The sequence below is a fragment of the Sander lucioperca genome, chromosome 12 (genome assembly GCF_008315115.2).
Source record: "Sander lucioperca isolate FBNREF2018 chromosome 12, SLUC_FBN_1.2, whole genome shotgun sequence".
NCBI lineage: Eukaryota > Metazoa > Chordata > Actinopteri > Perciformes > Percidae > Sander > Sander lucioperca.
Genome location: NC_050184.1, coordinates 34,112,794 through 34,130,492, shown reverse-complemented (window position 1 = coordinate 34,130,492; position 17,699 = coordinate 34,112,794). Strand labels below are relative to the sequence as shown.

Genomic DNA, 17,699 nt, shown 5'->3' with positions numbered 1-17,699 from the left:
GTTACAAGGAATTTGTCTTGGTGGTCGGTGCATACATAAACAAACATATTGAACATTAATATAAAATAAACCATAAATACAGAAACAAACATATATATATAAATAGCTGTTTAACATAGAAAGAAAAATGAAGAGACCAAACGATTCTTCATTTTTCAGCTACATAGCCTACTCATCAGAGTGTGATGAAGATATTTTTGTCCTTTCTCTAGTTAACTCAAGCGATGAGTAAGCAAACACCCACGATGGCTTCACTTTGGTTCAGAGATGCTCGCTCCCAACAGTCACATTCATCCCTCTCATCTTTTTCACACCTCTGATACAGTATGGTATGGTTTTCCATGTCAGATTGTCATGTTTTACTGCTGTGCAAGCTGTGAAAACTATTTAATGTCATAAACCTGACTCGGTAAAACTAATTGCTTGATTTCTAAACCCTTTAAAGAAACCTTTAACACGTCTTAGGGTTGCTATGTCTATCTTCTTTCCCACGCTGCTGTTAAATGACGGCATCTTAAGTGCATCCATTTCCCCAGCAAGGCTATTATTAATTCACAGGAAATGGGAAAGCTCGGAGAAAGAGCGCCTGCTTGGGATTTCACAGAGCAGGTTTCCATAGAGCGCCATTGTTCCTTCCGATCCGGCCTTTAAAAATCCAGTACTTTGATTTATTGCTATATATGCATACTTGCAAACTGACATTCCCATCAGCCTCAGCTGTACTTTTCTTCTTTTTGCAAATTAGCAAATGTTAGCATGCTAATACACTTAATTAAGAAGATGAACATGGTACACATTAGGGGGGACCGGGGATGGATGGAACAGTTTTTGCTTCCGCACTATAAAGTTCTCAAACTTTTATACAATGTAGGCCCTACCTCCATTTCTTTACTACAAATTCCTATTAACAATATAGACTACTTAATAACCACTACTGCAATGTTTCTGATTAAAGTACATCTTTAAGTCTAACAAATAACTAATTCTTGCATTACAGATTTGGTTACTTTCAGACAGAGCCAGGAAAGCTGTTTCCCCATTTCCAGTCTTTATGCTAAGCTAAGCAACCCTGCAGTTGTTGCTTTATTTGCAACGCACAGATATGATAAGTGTGGTATCAACTTACTCAATGAAATTTCAGCAAGAAAGCACATAAGTGTATTTTCCAAAATGTTGTGCTATTCCTTTAGGATTTGTTTTTTTTGGGGGCAGATTTTTCAGTCACATGATGAACGGAATTGGGTGCTTGACAGCAAGACGATTTCCAGAGGAGCTATCATATCAGTAAGGGACTGTTCACCTCTTGCTGCTTCTGTTTCCTGCGGGTAAGACTCTTCTGCCTTTGAGCAGGAAAAGTGAGTGGAAGGGAGCTGTCGACTCCCATTTGTGCTCCCATCGGAGGCCCTCTCATGGCGGACACAAGCACTGCTGCAGCGTGGAATCACTGGGAGAGATGTGTGGGTCTCTGGGAGGGTGACCTACTTTTGCTCCCCCTCTTTGGTCTGCTGGAGAGAGCTGCGAGTTGCACTGCTGAGCACACAGCTTGTAACGTTATCCCCTCTGACTGCAGGTGCAAGGCTCGACAAGCCCCTACCAATGAGGCATGTACAGATGCTGCAGGAACGTTCTGTATTATGCATGCATATGTCTTTTCAGCACCGACTTACTCCAAAATGTATTCTTAAATCTTTTTTCTTTTTTTTTTAAATACATTTTAATCTTGCAATAGGACTGCTGCGCTCACAGTAGTGGCAATTATGTGTGTGTGCTAAATATACTTAGTGGATGGAAGTATACAGACATACAGACATAATTCTAGTATTGTAGTAATTGTGTGATACTGTTTATACTTTTTGTTTTCTTAAAGATAATTTTTTTTGGCCACTCTAGGCCTTTATTATATAGGCCAGCTGAAGTCATGGAAGGGGAGCTAGATGGGGAATGACATGCAGCAGAGGGCCACAGGTCGGAGTCGAACCTGTGGCCGCTGCGGGGAGCAAACCCCTACACATGGGCGCGCGCTCCACCAGGTGAGCTACCCAAGCGCCCATACCGTTTATACTTTTGAAAGAGCTCTGCAGACTTCTCTATAGTTAGATGAGAAGACTGAAACCACTCTTATTTCTGTACAGTAAATATAAAGCCACCATCAGCAGCTGGTTAGCTTAGCTTAGCGTAGCTTAGCTTAGCACAAAGACTGGAAACAGAGGAACCTAACCGGTAGACTTATATGCAACCAGTTATAAGGGATCACAAGTAGACATAGCTTGTGTCCCAGGCAAAAATGTTGACCACTGAACTAAGGGATGCTGCATGTTGTGATCATAATACTCATCATTTTAATAAATGATGTTCTGCATACTGGGTCACATCCAAAAGCCTTTGACACATGACCTTTCTGAGATTGAACCCTTCACCCCCCAATTGCCAGAAGCTGTTTGCAGTCATGCTAACATCTCTGCTGACTTATTTAGCAGCCCTGCCAATGCACATTAGCCCACATAGCTAATGTCTTAGCTAAAGTGCCTCTCTGCCTCTGCAGCGCTAAGCATCACTCCTGGGAATGTTACGCCTTCCAGCATCAGTTCCACCCCATCAGCAAAATAACTTGAGGTGGAGGGGTTCCATGCTTTTAATTCAGCTTTATGTTTTCATGCTTCTCTAACACGTAAAAGATGTTACATGAATGCAGAACCCATTAAACCCCCTACAAGGTCTACAATAAAAAAAACTAATGAAAGACTTCTGGGAATTAAAGGACTAGTTCAACATTTTTTGGGAAATACTCAAAAATATACCTTTCTTACTGAGAGATGAGAAAATCGATAACACTCATTTGTGACGTGAGCGTCGATCCTCTCACCGCATTTCCCAAAAAGTCTAGGGCTGGGACAATTCGTCAACGTAGTCGACGTCATCGATTACGTAAATGCGTCGACACAAATAATTTGCGTCGACGCATCACTAAATAAAATAAATAAATAAAACTCGAGTGCAAATTAATTAATGTAATGCGGAACTAATGTAATGCGGAACTACTGTTAGATACGCGGGTTCTAGGGACACCTCATCTGTAGCCCCGCCTTAGCTCTGAAGCTAGCCGAGCTCCGGCTACATGCAGTTTTTTGTCAGGTCGATGGTCCAGTGAGTGAGTCAGAGGTAGCAGCACGAAAGGACGAGTATGGCGAGTAGTGGCGACCCACAAGAGTTAGAGGACCCGCCGGCCTCTTTAAGATCGCAAGTTTGGGAAAACTTCGAGACTGTATGGCTGCAGCCTGGAGCCTCCCGTGTCATGCCGTCTCGTCTCATACCCTCCCGCCTGGTTCCGTCCCCGCCTCGAAAACTTCAGTCTTCGGGTCAGTTACAGTAGTAGGCTACAGGCGAGAGAGTGGTGGATAAGACAAGGACTGTGTGTCGGCGTTGTTCAGCAGTTGTTGGGTATGTGAGTGGAAATACATCTAACATGCTAACGCTATATCCGACGGGTCACACTATTCCTTTAAATCATCTTTCATCTGGTTTTAAATAGGTGAAGAAAATACATTTAGGGGCCTTTACATTGTGTGGCAGAATGAATGCACTACAAAGTCTGTATTTGTGAACCACTCATTAGCACCTTATCGGATCACTTAGCATGTCCATCTTTAAAAACGCGCTGCTACTAATAAACAGACTCTCTCTGGAGCAGCAAGTCATTAGAAGTATTGACCTTGGCTCCTTTGTGTGTTAATCGTGTTAGGGTAAGCTTAATTGCTTAAGGAGTCGCAGGCTACACAGCCCAAAGCCCGTCAGCACTGGCCCGCCTCCTTATCCACTCTGCAGTATGTTGTTCCTGTCAGTGATTCCTGTGAGGGGAAACTGTGACAGGATCCCATTACGAGTGGATAGGGTGAGTACTGGGTCAAAGCTGGAACAGCTGGAACAGAAACAAAGGAAAGGACTTCTCAGGAAGTCTGTTTTCACTGCGTCAGCAAGACTTGTTTCAAATATTCAGATGTCCAAAGGCCATCCAAATCCCTGCCACCAGGTGTAAGGATGGTAGAGTTCATTGAATGGTAAGCAGGGTCATGAAGGGTGGAGCAAAACAGCGGAGATCTTCAGAAAAATAAATGATTTGGCTGAAGCTGTCAACAAAAGAACAACGTAGCCTGTTCATCCAGATCTAGCAATAACAGAAAAGCCTTTCAGAAATTGATTAACATTTTGGCATATGTATGTTTGATGTGTGTTTGAGTGTAATTTGCTCCCGAGCACTAGTTGGTGTATTGTTCAGGCCGAGGCTGGCCACAGGTTATTTAAGTTTATGATGTCAGTAACCACGGGTGTTGTTAGTCGAACTGAAGAGGCAAACAGTGCTTTGATTGTGCTTATATAACATCGTGGCTGTTTGTTTTCCTTTTCTGCTGAAGCGTATTGGAAGTGACGGACATTATTGAATATTAACTCTGGTGAGAAAATAAAGCATTATGATATAGTAGAGATAAAGTATTGGTAAGACTGGATATTGGGTTTTCTGAGCGCACATCGAAAAGCAACTTGCGTCAATTCAGTGGCGGCTAAAGTATAGAGGCTTAGTCACTACAGCCTATTTCACTTCTTGACTTTTGAGTTGGACAACATTGATACCACTCTCATGTCTGTTCATTAAATATGAAGCTACAGCCATGAGAGAATAGAGGAATGAGTCCTAAATACCCAGTGCCATCCCAATTATTTCCCAATGCTTTAGAATGAGTCCTAAAACCCAGAAATGAGTACAAATATTTGCACTTCTCGTTCCCTAGCTCGAAGTCAATGGGTTTTTTAGTTAGATGCCTACATTACATTACATTACATTACATGTCATTTAGCTGAAGCTTTTATCCAAAGCGACTTACAATTGCTATATATGTCAGAGGTCGCACGCCTCTGGAGCAACTAGGGGTTAAGTGTCTTCTGGCTGTAACTTCATATTTAACAGACATGAAAGTGGGGAGAATAAGCATATTTCCCAAAAAAGTGTAGACGGTAGCGATTATTAATAATGCAAGTAACTGCTCTCCCAGGATCTAACAACATAAACCAACAAACAAGGAACTTTGAGTGCTTTCTTGTGTACACTTGGTTTTACACACCTTACAGTGTCTCAGCTTGGACTTTTTTGTTCATTCCAACCATCCTGCTCAGCAAACATGTCTGACCGATGAAGATGAACATTTGTTTTTCTGTGGACATTGTTTTTGAGGGGGAAAAGTAGGGCAAGATGAGCTGCAGGCTTATTAAGTACCCGCCCACTGAATCACAACACACGCTGATAAAACACAGATAAAACACACACACACACACACACACAGCAGGGAGCTATTTTAGTATCTTCTTTCTTGCATCTCTCACAAACTACTTCTGATTTTGAACATAAAAGGATGGATTTAATATCAGATGACTAGAAACAACAGATCTGAGAATGTCTGAACTGAGGCAGCCTTTTCTCTCGGGTGCGGCTGGACGAGATCCTGAGAAATGAGACTGAGGTTGGTGTTGCTAGGCGATGGCTCAGTGCTACTGAGGGAGGCGGGATGAGGAAATCCTGCAGACGAACAGAGAAGTGTATGACACCCCAGTTGCCTGACGTAGTTCTTTTGGCCGCGGTCTAACTACCGTCCATGTCCACCCACACCATGCTACCTGTACCAAAGTAACTATGAACACTGATTTTAAAGAGTACTTTAGATTTAGACAAAATATACGTAATTATTTACTTTCTGTTGTCGTCGGAACGTCGGTCAGTCCACATTGGTCCAGACTGAAATATCTCCACAACTACCTGATGGATTGCTATGAAACTTTGTACAGACATTCATGTTCCCCAGACGATACATCTTACTGACAATGGTGGTTCTCTGACTTTTCTTTCAGCACCACCAGCAGGTTAAAGGTTTCACTTATCTGTGAAATATCTCCACATCTACTGGTTGGATCGCCACAAGAGTTTGTACAGTTATTCACGGATCCTAAACGATGTATCCTGAGGACTTTTCCTTTAGTGCCACCATGAGTTCGACCATTGTGGTTTTAATGTGAAATATCTTGATTGCTGTTAGATGGATTGCCATGACGGTCCACGTAGAGTCTAAAGATACTGTATTCTGTAGACCACTCACTCGTCCCTCCCCTCCATAAAGTACAGCTGGGCTGACGGTACAAACTATATCCCAACATAGGGCCTACTGCATCTAAATCTGTGTGAATGCGTGCATATAAACTAAAATGTTATTTATATAGTGCAACCAATGTAAATTATATATTATTAGCAATACATGAATAATCAAAATGTCTGTTAAAACAAGGAGCTCAACGCACCAGGATGACAATGTAGGTTTATTTTAAAACAACCATTAAGTGTTCATAATCCGTATAATGGCCAAAAAAAGACTGCGAAACCATTTTCCGACAGTATGTGACAAATTCAAAAAAGTTACAGACTATTCGTTTCTTAATAATAATAATAATAATAATAATAATAATAATAATAACAATAATAATAGGCATACATAAATCACAATCATACTAGGCTAAATATAGGCTACCATCTGGGCCTGCACGCCGGCAGGAAAAAGACGCAGTCTCTACCTTAGGATGATTTCGGTACACCAAATGTAGATTTGCGCTCTGGAGTTCGGCTGATAAACTCTGCCATGAGACCCTGAATATCAAGATCATCCAAAAGGTCTTTGTGGACGTGAAGCAGTGCCATGTGTGAAAGTCTACTCTGAGTGATAGTGATACGGAACCAGGTGTTCAGGCGGCGAAGAGCTGAGAAAGACCTTTCGGAGCCAGCAGTAGACACTGGTAAACAGAGGCACAAGCATAGGCGCCGATTTAGGTTTTCCTCTGTGGGTGCTCACGGGCGCAAAAAAGTAGTCAAAATGTTTGCATTTCAGAACCTTAGGAAATGGACAGCGGCGACACTAACACACACGCCTATTAACTCGATAATAAAGCCGTAAAGTATCTTTCATCAAGTATCTTTTCAACTGTCAAAGGACAGTGCCACTTCTCACAAATACAGATAGGATTGGAGACGAAAAGCTTGACTGATCAGCGTCGTGGGTGCTCAGTATTTTCCGTGGGTGCTCGAGCTCCGGAGCACCCGCGGTATCGGCGCCTATGGGCACAAGTGGATCAGCTTTTCCACCTCGGTGAAGAGCCCTCTTGTTTGTAGATGTAGAGCTGATACAAAGCCAGCAAGTTCTTTGACTGAGTGGAATGCTTGTTTTAAAATGACTAAAATTATCCCTCTCTTCATCCCACACACCCCAAACATGACACACAAAATGTTGTGGAACTGGGTTAGGGTGAACCCAACAACCAGAGATATTTATAAGCTATCATTTTATTGTCATCGCAGTTTTAAAGCTTCGCCACCACTTCCTGCGCCTATGGCTGTGTCTGAGTACAGCCTCACAGAGCTGCTAGCGCGGCTGTAGACTAGTCTTGTTTCACATTTAGTATTTAAAAAGAGATGCTAATGTAAATGCTTGCGTTCCACTTCTGATTTGGAAAAACAATGAAAGTTCTCTACTTACTATAGCACCCAATGTGTATTAATCTAACACTCAAAATAATCCCAAATAAAAGCACTTTTTACGCCTGGTTGAGTAAGTTTTTCAACAAATTACAGCGATTTTTAAAAGTGGAACTTTTTTTTTTCTGGGAAAAGTTATGTCTTTAGTAGGAATGGACTTTATTGGTTTTGGTCTTTTCATGGGATTTATTGACAGTAAGTAAAGTATAGAATAATGCCAGCCTTATAAGTTTAACAAAAACATTTAACAGTAATTTTTTTTCAAAGGGTAACAAAAATAGTAAATATAAATATATAAAAAAAACTATATATATATATATATAGCAACAGCAGAAGGTGCCTTGGCATAATGTTTATGGCTGGAACTCAACACCCAACTGCTAACACAATGCTGCCACCATGTGGTCATCTTTAGACAAGAGCACCTTCATCACACAGTGACGATACACACCAACTTCCAACGTCTACTCTTGTTGACGTCAGAAGCTTCAGGAGCTCAAGTTGCACGCATCTTTCTTTTTCTCTTCTTTAATGCTGTGAAAAAAAAACACAAAAACAGATAGATAAAAATAAACATGTTTAATGAAATCATCTTCAGACTCTTGAAGTTAACTGACAGTTGATAACTTACTGACTGAAGCGCTACTGGTGTCACTGGGATGTAGTGCAGCTACTTCATCTGTTGTGACTGCAGGCGTTGATGCCCCTAACAGGTATTTAGGCACACGCTGAGAAACAAGAACAAAAAACAGATAATTTATGGCAGGGGTCTTCAGCGTTTCATAAGCAAAGCTGGTGGAAAGGTGTGCATCACTGCTAACAGTGCACGTGCAGAAAATGTGGTTAAATGCCACAGCGGGGCCCGTTCAATAACAGGTTTGTCTTGCACACAGTCTGTAAAAGTAATGAAACCGAATTTTCCGTTGCCCTTTACTTGAAGAAGTTAGTGGTATACTTGAGGTTACCTAAATGAATAACAAGCATGGGAAAGTAAAAAGGCATACATTTTTTTTTAATGTTTTGGGTTTTCTGTTTTTCACACATCTTCTTGATAAGAGGGTTCACATACCTCCCATACTACCCAATTTTTTTTTTCCTCACGGCTCAGGTGTCTATGTTCTAAATACAAGTTATGAATTTGACTTACTGTATTTCACTGATCATAGTTGATTTACGGAATATTTAGTTCAATAAATTTGAGGTAATGTTAAGAGTCGATCTAAATGAAGAAACCTAGATGAATTCATTGGTTGCTGTCTTAAGTAACAGAGCTAAGCATCCGTTTTTCTGAAAAAAAGATTCCCGGCCATTTTTTAAAGTAGTTCAAAAGCTCGTATTGCTGTTCTGAAGGTATTTCCAGAATCCTCAAAAACTCTTCTAAGCATGTGCTGCGCGATAAAAATTTTTTATCCTGTTTCGCCAGTTGTTGACTGCGTTTCCTAATCCAAACTGAGATGGTAGCCAGAGATGGGATGTCCTGGCACTATTTGTATAATTAAAATGTTTTATTATCAGTAATATTTGTTTATATCGATGTTACTTTATATTCATTTAAATTAACAGTGTGTTCATATTTTTCTTGTGTGATACAAAACGAGCTAGCAGATCTGTAATTCCTGCCGACCTGGATCGTAAATAAAGTTGCAACATTACAAAAATTGTCAAAAATCTATTATTATTAATCTATTATTCCAAGAGTCTCTGAGGGCTGAAAAATACTTTTAGAACAACTTCAGGTGTTGTTAAAGGACTTTCTGGGTTTTTCACTACTGTTAAATACATTCTTACTGGCAATAATGTGAAATATGTTGATGTTTCAGTCATATGGTTGGGCCTTAACTGTTCGATTTTAGAAACACACTGTACTTCTTGTACCGTTTGTACATAAACTCTAATATTGTGTATGTACACATCTTATCACCTGAAATGCACACCTTTGAAATGATTTATGCTTCTGCGTTAAATCTACGCAGTGGCTACGAACGTAGGTACGTGGAGACACGGACCCTACGCTGTAGCCTGACGTGCTCCTCTTGAAAAATGTAACCAACTCTGGTGGATTTCTGAGGACTATGGTTAACTGCTCCTCAGATCTCTGCAGGGTAAATCCAGACAGCTAGCTAGACTATCTGTCCAATCTGAGTTTTCTGTTGCATAACTAAAACAACTTCTGAACATACACATGTTCCACCAAACCAAGTTCCTTCCTGAGGCTATTTTGCAGCGGCACCGCAGCGGCTTTTCCCGGTGCTTAACACCGCCCAAGTCCATTGTGATTGGTTTAAACAAATGCCAATAAACCAGAGCAAGTTTTTCTCCCATCCCGGAATGTTGTGTGGACTAGCCAGAGCGTCCTCCGCAGCGCCGCGGTGGAGGAAGGTCTGGCAAAGTGAGACTACTCCCACTATGCCTCTAGAGTCGCTACTCGCTCCGAAGCTCATCCCGTCACTCTCTCACTCGCTCTACCACAAATTTCCCACACATGCCGGCCCTGCTATTGTCTTAATGAGATCGACGCACACACCAACGCACAAGTATAAACTTCAGGCCACTTACGTAGGCTACGGCGAAAGCTCTGCATGGAGCCTCCGCAGAAGCATAAATCACACTTCAACGACTTATTAAAGTTATATCATATAGAGAGTGGGGACCTCTTCATTTTCACCTTATGCTGTCAGATGATAGTGTATCTATTATACTGTATCTATACTACTGCATATCTCTGTAATGTTGAACTGACCCAGGAGGTTTGGGGGCGAGGATGAGGATTGCTGCTGGCCCTGCTCAGGATCCTCTGGCTGTGTTGTCGTTCGCGGGAGCTGCTGGGACGATTTATGGTGGAGGGCCGAAGGCGACCGCCGGTAGACGCAGTTTCATCTGCTTCAGCTAGGAGGTCTGTTAATTCTCCATCACTGATCTCCCCCTCCACCACGGAGGGGTCTGTATGGGGACAATTTCACAAAATGAAAAACTATACTTCTTGTAATAATCTATCAACTTGGAACAAGGGGGAAGAAATCCTGCACTCTGCTCTTGCCATAGCATTACTGTTTATGTACAGAGAACTCTGGACCATTATTATGAGTATTATAAACAACAAACACAACCGTGTATTTAAGCCCAGTTGTGTTTGTTGTTTAAAATACTAAAACCAATGGCTACACGGTTGACAGGAAAGACACATTCATCAGGTACTACAATTGCTTTGGAAACTGGTTGGCAGTAATTTGTATTAAATGGGCTTGGATATGCAAAAACACCAGTCTGGTTCTTTAAAGAAGGAAGAAGCTACAATTTCAACAATAAATTATTGTGAAAAATAGTAACATGAGGATAATGTGTATTTTAGGTGACATGTTCTCTTTACCTGTATGCTGAGGACTGAGCGCACACTCAGGACACATCCAGTCACCGTCAGGGCCTGTGTTTAAAGAGGGTGTCAAGCACTCCATATGATACCTAGAAACAATAAGTCAAATCACAGTTCTGTGATTAGGTACCTTTAACGTGTATTTCCAGCAGCTCCAACAGGGCTTGTAGGTGTTTCAGTGAGGGCTGGGCAAGATATCGATATTATATGTGATATGAGACTAGATATTATCTTAGAGTTTGGATATCATAACATCGTAATATGGCATAAGTGTTGTCTTTTTTTGGTTTTAAAGGCTGCATTACAGGAAAGTGATGTCATGTTCTGACTTTACCAGAGTTCTAGCTGTTCTATTATTTGCCTTTAGCCACTAAGTCATTAAATACACATGATTGATGATTATTTATCACAAATCTCTTGGTGTAAATATTTTTGTTAAAGCACCAAATGTCAACCCTACAATATCGCACCAATATCGATAATGAGGTACAGTATTTGGACAAAAATATCGTCATATTTGATTTTCTCCATGTGGCCGAGCTCTGGTTTCAATGATATAAAAACGTCAGTAGAAGAATGTGTCAAAGTCAAAGTGCAACTCACTATTGTACTCAATATAATGATACTGCAATGACTAAAATACACTGGTACTGACCATTATTCAGTACCATTCAGTGCATTTTTGGCCTTTACTCGATAGGACAGCTTAGACATGAAGGGGGAGAGAGAGGGCGAACGACATGCAGCAAAGGGCCGCAGGTTGGAATTGAACCTGCAGCCGCTGCGGCGGGGACTGAGCCTCTGTACATGGGGCCCACGCTCTGCCAGGTGAGCTACCCAGGTGCCCGGTACTGAACATTTAAGATCAAAATGCTGCTGAATAAAACTGTAAAATGCTCCAGCACTGCCTTACCCTGAATCACAGCGGATGCACACTAGCAGCCGGTGCCTGCGGTCACTGCGTCCACATTCCTCACAGATAACAGCATTGCTCCCCTCCTCTTCATCCTCCTCCTCCTCCTTTTTCTTCGTCCTCACTTTGATCTGCAGCAGCACCACAAACAGTTCAGCCCACAAACACTGCCCACATATTTCCATACATTCCCAAATACTTGGATTCCTTCAGGACAAAAAAAATAAATAAATAAAAATCACCTTCTTTTGAATGTCCCCTCCAGGACACCATCTCTGGTGGATGAAAGCAAAACTGCTCCGATCCACTGGGCAGGTGTTGGCTGTCTGAGATTCAAGACGGAGCAACAAAATGTTTCAATTTCAGCAACAAAAATATGTCCCTTGATCGTTATGGTTATGCAGCTTAGCTTAGACATAATGGTATTTACCTATTAATTCACATTCTGTATAAAGAAAAGAAAAAGTGAGGTATTGTAATATTGGAGGGTCATGCTTCTCATGTAGGGCTCCAATCATTATTTTCATCTGGACTACAAAAACCCAGAGCCCAAGGTGACATCTTTAAATTACTTGTTGTCCCATCAACAGTCCAAAACCCAAATATATTTCATGTACAATGATAAACAGAGAAAAGCAGCAAATCTTCAGGTTTGAGAAGCGGGGAACGTTTGGGAATTTTTGCTTGAAAATAAATGACGTAACGTGATAATAGCTGAACAAAATAGTTGCTGATGAAAAGTTTTCTGTCTATCGACTTAAGTTTATGATTTAGCTCTATTGTTCAGGTTGATTTTAAAATACTTTGACAATGTTCATGTGACTGCGTCAACTGTCTTTAAACAACCTTATACTTGTGGTTGCAGTTTGTAGATTACACATAGCCTACATGAAGCAAGATTCTCTATGTCCATCCCAAATTTTTCTGGTTGAACTCAATTTGCACATCTATACAACCCTTTTAACAAAAAAAAAACAAAAACAATCATGCACACGTTATAGGCTATAGGTAAGTTATGTTGACATATTGATGTCATTGTTTATGTTACATCTTATATTTTATATTTAATTTAGTTTTTTATTTTACACACACACTTGAAACTAATTGATGCCCATGACCTGTTGAATGCCTGTCTGTTCACAATGTTTAATAAAGAATAAAGTGGCAAAATTACACTTGTGTTAACATATAAACTTGTCTCGAGATATTGATGTAAATATAGGCTTCACTATACACTGTATACTATGCTATATGATATCTTGCACATACTGTATCTGACATTGCAGAAGCGGGTTTGTTACACCGTATTGGCAGAATTGAATATTATTCTGATAAAAGTACAAATAAATGTGATTAAGACATGACGTATTATTTGCTACAGTGGGAACATGTGAAGTGTATATTTACCTGGGACCATTGCAGAATACATTCAAGGCAAAAGACATGCTGGCAGTTCTCCAGAGAGGCCACTGATTGCTTTTCAAAGGGGCTCAGACAGATAAAACATTTATCTGCACCCTCTCCACCCGCTGTGTTCAACACGGTGGACTTATCCATATTTTAAATAGCATTGGACAAGAGAGTGTCTGTTTATATACGATTTAACGGCCTTTGTGACAAAAATAAAATCTACATATGACTCGACTTTGGGTTGTGTGTCGGAGTTTCCTGTGACCTGTAACATTAGCTACGTAACCGCAGATATTGACATTAGCTAATGCTGCTGCGTTCCAGACATAATGTTTAGCCCGTAAGTTACGACTTCAAGTCACGACTCACGACTTGGTAGCGTTCCAGGCAAAGTCAAGACAAACCCTTCTAGCTAGCGTTAGCTAGCCGCTAGCTGATACTAGCTAGCGATTTCTAGTCGGCGGCATATTTTGGGCTTCATTTAATGAACATAACCTGTAGTAGTACACAATCGTATGTGTATAGTTTTGATTACAATGTGCGGAATTACTTTAAGTTGCCTATATATGTCTATTTATTTCTATTTCTCACTGTTAATCACCGGCGTCTGTACAGCGTCAACAGGGGTCGCCATTGTTGTGACGTCAAAACTGTAACTGGGAGTACAACGATCTGGTTAGGGTTCAAGAGTAGTAGTAGTAAAAGTTACGGGTTTGACTACCGTTCCAGGGCACTTTCACGGGTAGACGGTTGTGAAAACACGAGTTACGGGTTGCCTGGAACGCGCCGTAAGTCAGCTAGCTAGTTAGCTAACGTTGGCTTATCCGTAAAGTTAGATAGCGTAACAATACACTCACCTAAAGGATTATTAGGAACACCATACTAATACCGTGTTTGACCCCATTTAGCCTTCAGAACTGCCTTCATTATGTGTGCCACTGATTCAACAAGGCGCTGGAAGCATTCTTTAGAAATGTTGGCCCATATTGATAGGATAGCATCCCACACACCATTACACCACCACCAGCAGAAGCCTGCCCAGTGGTAACAAGGCATGATGGATCCATGTTATTATTCTGTTCACGCCAAATTCTGACTGATACCATCTGAAAGTCTCAACAGAAATCGAGACTCATCAGACCAGGCAACATTTTTCCAGTCTTCAACTGTCCAATTTTGGTGAGCTCGTGCAAATGGTAGCCTCATTTTCCTATTTTTAGTGGAGATGAGTACCTGGTGGGGTCTCCTGCTGGTGTAGCCCATCCGCCTTAAGGTTGCGCGTGTTGTGGCTTCACAGATGCTTTGCTGCATATCTCGGTTGTAACGAGTGGTTATTTGAGTCAAAGTTGAGCTTCTATCAGCTTGAATCAGTCGGACAATTTTCCTCTGACCTCTAGCATCAACAAGGCATTTTCGCCCACAGGACTCCCGCATACTGGACATTTTTCCTTTTTCAGTCCATTCTTTGTAAACCCTAGAAATGGTTGTGCGTGAAAATCCCAGTAACTGAGCAGACTGTGAAATACTCAGACCAGCCCGTCTGGCACCAACCACCATGCCACGCTCAAAGTTGCTTAGATCACCTTTCTTTCCCATTCTGACATTCAGTTTGGAGTTCAGGAGATTAGGCTCGTTCGAGATGAGCCAGGTCTGCGCAGAATCGATCGCCGCCCAATGCATGCCGGTTAGATTTGTGTCCGACTTGATCCCATAGACAGTAAAATGAATGGACACAGCCACGCCGTTAGACTTCAACGGAGACCAGTGAAGTCAATTAGAAGCACTTTTCCTGTGATGGCTGAGCGTTACTGCGCAGCCTCAAACTGAGCATGACGACGTAGATGTGACGTGAGCAATCTGTCTGGAAGTTGTAAGTCTTCTGGTAGCTGTGCCAAGAGAAATCTCAATCATTCCGAATCTTGCAGAGACGGAGAGCGTATATGTAAGGAGATAACATAGGCACAGGCTAATTATTGCTAACTAAAATGCTAGTTAACATTAGTAATTAAACAAACAGCTAATGTGAGTCTAAACTGCCTGCAAGCTTCTCCTGACTATACGGTAATTTCTCTACCGTGCGACAAAAAGTTGCGTGGTTATGACACAATCATTAGCCTATTTTTACAAAAACTGCTGCTACAGGGCCATAACGTGAGATACAAGGTAATGGAGCCTTTTATACATTGTCGTGTTTCTTTAGAAATAAACAATGGACAAATAAAGTCTTTAAACGCTTCAGATGTAAAGTTAGTCGCTGTCAAAGTGACGCCAAAATGAATTGCCGTCAACGGAATGCTAACGGCAGGTGATGGCTTATTAGCATCAAAGTAGGCTCGTTCGAGATGAGCCAGGTCTGCGCAGAATCGATCACCGGCAATCGCCGCCCAATGCATGCCGGTTAGATTTGTGTCCGACTTGATCCCGACTCGCTCTGACGTCATGGACACGTGGGCAACGATAACCTCACGAGATCAAGGCGGCCGCAGGTTTGAGACGCAGGCAGCGCAGTTGCTTTTCACCGACTGCAAGACCCAGGCGGACCCAGGGCATGCTGGGAAACGCCTGCCTCTAAGCTGATCTAACAGCCGATTGGTTCAGAATCGACTCAACATGATTACGTTTGATATAAACTTTTTATTGATTTTGAATTGGAGAGATTTTAACTGCTATTTGTCTGATTTAAAGGCGTATTCTGTACAAACCACGTGTGGCTGATAGTGACGTTTAGAAGTCAGAGAGACTAAATCTGTTCAGATTACGGATCATCTACAGCGTGTTAATTAAAATCAGCAAAATACATCAGGTAGAGCATTTTGACAGCTACTCTGTCATAATTAAAACAACCGGAGACTTGTGTACAAGCTGATATATGGGTCTGATAATATTGTATTAAATCGGAATCGGACCACAGTGTTTCTGTCACTTCCTGTTCAGCATGAAGGCTGCTGGAAACTGCTGAAAACTGTCCGACTTGACAGCAGATTTTTGTCACCGCCCCCGGCTGCTGCCGCCTGCTCTCGTCCACTTTACAGGCGAGGTGCAGTTCATCTTGAACGAGCCTAATGTCTTGACCAGGACCACACCCCTAAATGCATTGAAGCTGCTGCCATGTGATTGGTTGATTAGATAATTGCATTAACGAGAATTTTAACAGGTAATCCTTTAGTTAGGAGTGTAGTGAAGGCTTTTCTGAGAATAAGGTCAATATGTTCATACACTGTATCATTTTGTGTTCAGGAAATATAACATGAAATAGTTATTATCCCCATTCAAATAGCTAACTGCTAGCACATGTCATTTCACATTTCATGTTCCGCGCTACACAAAAAACATCCGGTCCCGTTCTTTCAAAATAAAAGAGGCAAAATCACAATTCTAACAGTAACTTAAATGCAATGAGTCATAATTTCAAAAAGACAATTTCAAGGCTGAATTTTTAAAGGGAGCCACTAAAATGTTACTAGAAACTACCAAAGCTACATTACCAACCAGTGAAAGTGGGCAATAGCTCCAAGTTTAACTGGGGGTGAATTTGATAAATTGGTTAATATTTGGGCATATGTAGCCTGTTACTAAATGATAATATCAACTGACATAATAAGGTCCTGCTTTATTACCCAGTAGTGGAATGTAACTTAGTACATTACAATTTTTCTAAATCAATTTTCTGCTACTTTATACACTACTATTTATTTGATAACTTTAATTATTTTGCAGATTACTTCACATTAATAATACAAAATGTAAATAAATAATCATGTATCATTCTAGGTTAGGATAAGACTTTATTGATCCCTGGGGTTAAATTCATAAGCTACCCAGCTGTATATAAAGTGATTAAAAGTAGTCCCACGTTTACCAGCAGCAAACATTGAAGTGATGTACACATTAATGCAATCACTCATTTTAATCCAACAACATACATTATTCTAAAATAGGCCATTCTGCATAATAAGTACTTTTACTTTTGAAACTTTAAGTTTATTTTGATGTGTATACCTTTGCACTTTTACTTTATACGGGACTTTTATATACGTTTTAGTATTTCTACACTCAAGTACGCTTACGTAAAAGATTGGAGTACTTCTTCAACCACTATTATTGTCTGATCTTGAGGCGGGTCCATGTTTCATAATCTAGTTTTAAGACCTATATATTTCAGCTGATACTGTGGTGCACACAGTCCATTTTTAAATGACCATACCTGCAAACCTGAGGCCACGCAAGCAGCAAATCAATACTGTCCACAATGCACAGAGAATGAGAAAGAGGAGTTAACAGGCGTCCGGCAGTTAATTTTTACCCCCAAAATATGGCAATATTAACCTGCTTATATTAACGGTACAACATGGGTTATGACTTGTGATTTACAGTATATCTTCATTATATCACATTACAGAAACCTCAAAATCAATCAATCTATCTTTCTATTTAGCGCTGCA

The 17,699-nt window shown here is 40.9% G+C and overlaps 1 protein-coding gene across 2 annotated transcripts; it reads right to left on the bottom strand.

Moving 5' to 3' along the window:
- Window positions 1-7,743: 7,743 nt before the first annotated feature.
- LOC116043751 (PHD and RING finger domain-containing protein 1-like) lies at window positions 7,744-13,639 on the bottom strand. 2 transcript variants are annotated; one of them, XM_036008064.1, is made up of 8 exons: window positions 13,255-13,639; window positions 12,090-12,173; window positions 11,848-11,978; window positions 10,932-11,023; window positions 10,305-10,504; window positions 8,196-8,292; window positions 8,043-8,098; window positions 7,744-7,974 (listed from the first exon to the last, which is right to left on the bottom strand). In XM_036008064.1, the coding sequence occupies exons 1-7, from the start codon at window positions 13,402-13,404 to the stop codon at window positions 8,061-8,063; spliced, it is 792 nt and encodes a 263-aa protein (XP_035863957.1). In that variant the 5' UTR covers window positions 13,405-13,639; the 3' UTR covers window positions 7,744-7,974; window positions 8,043-8,060. The 2 variants fall into 2 exon arrangements, with proteins under 2 accessions (XP_035863957.1, XP_035863956.1); XM_036008063.1 differs by having other exon boundaries at window positions 7,744-8,098.
- Between the last annotated feature and the right edge of the window lie 4,060 nt (window positions 13,640-17,699).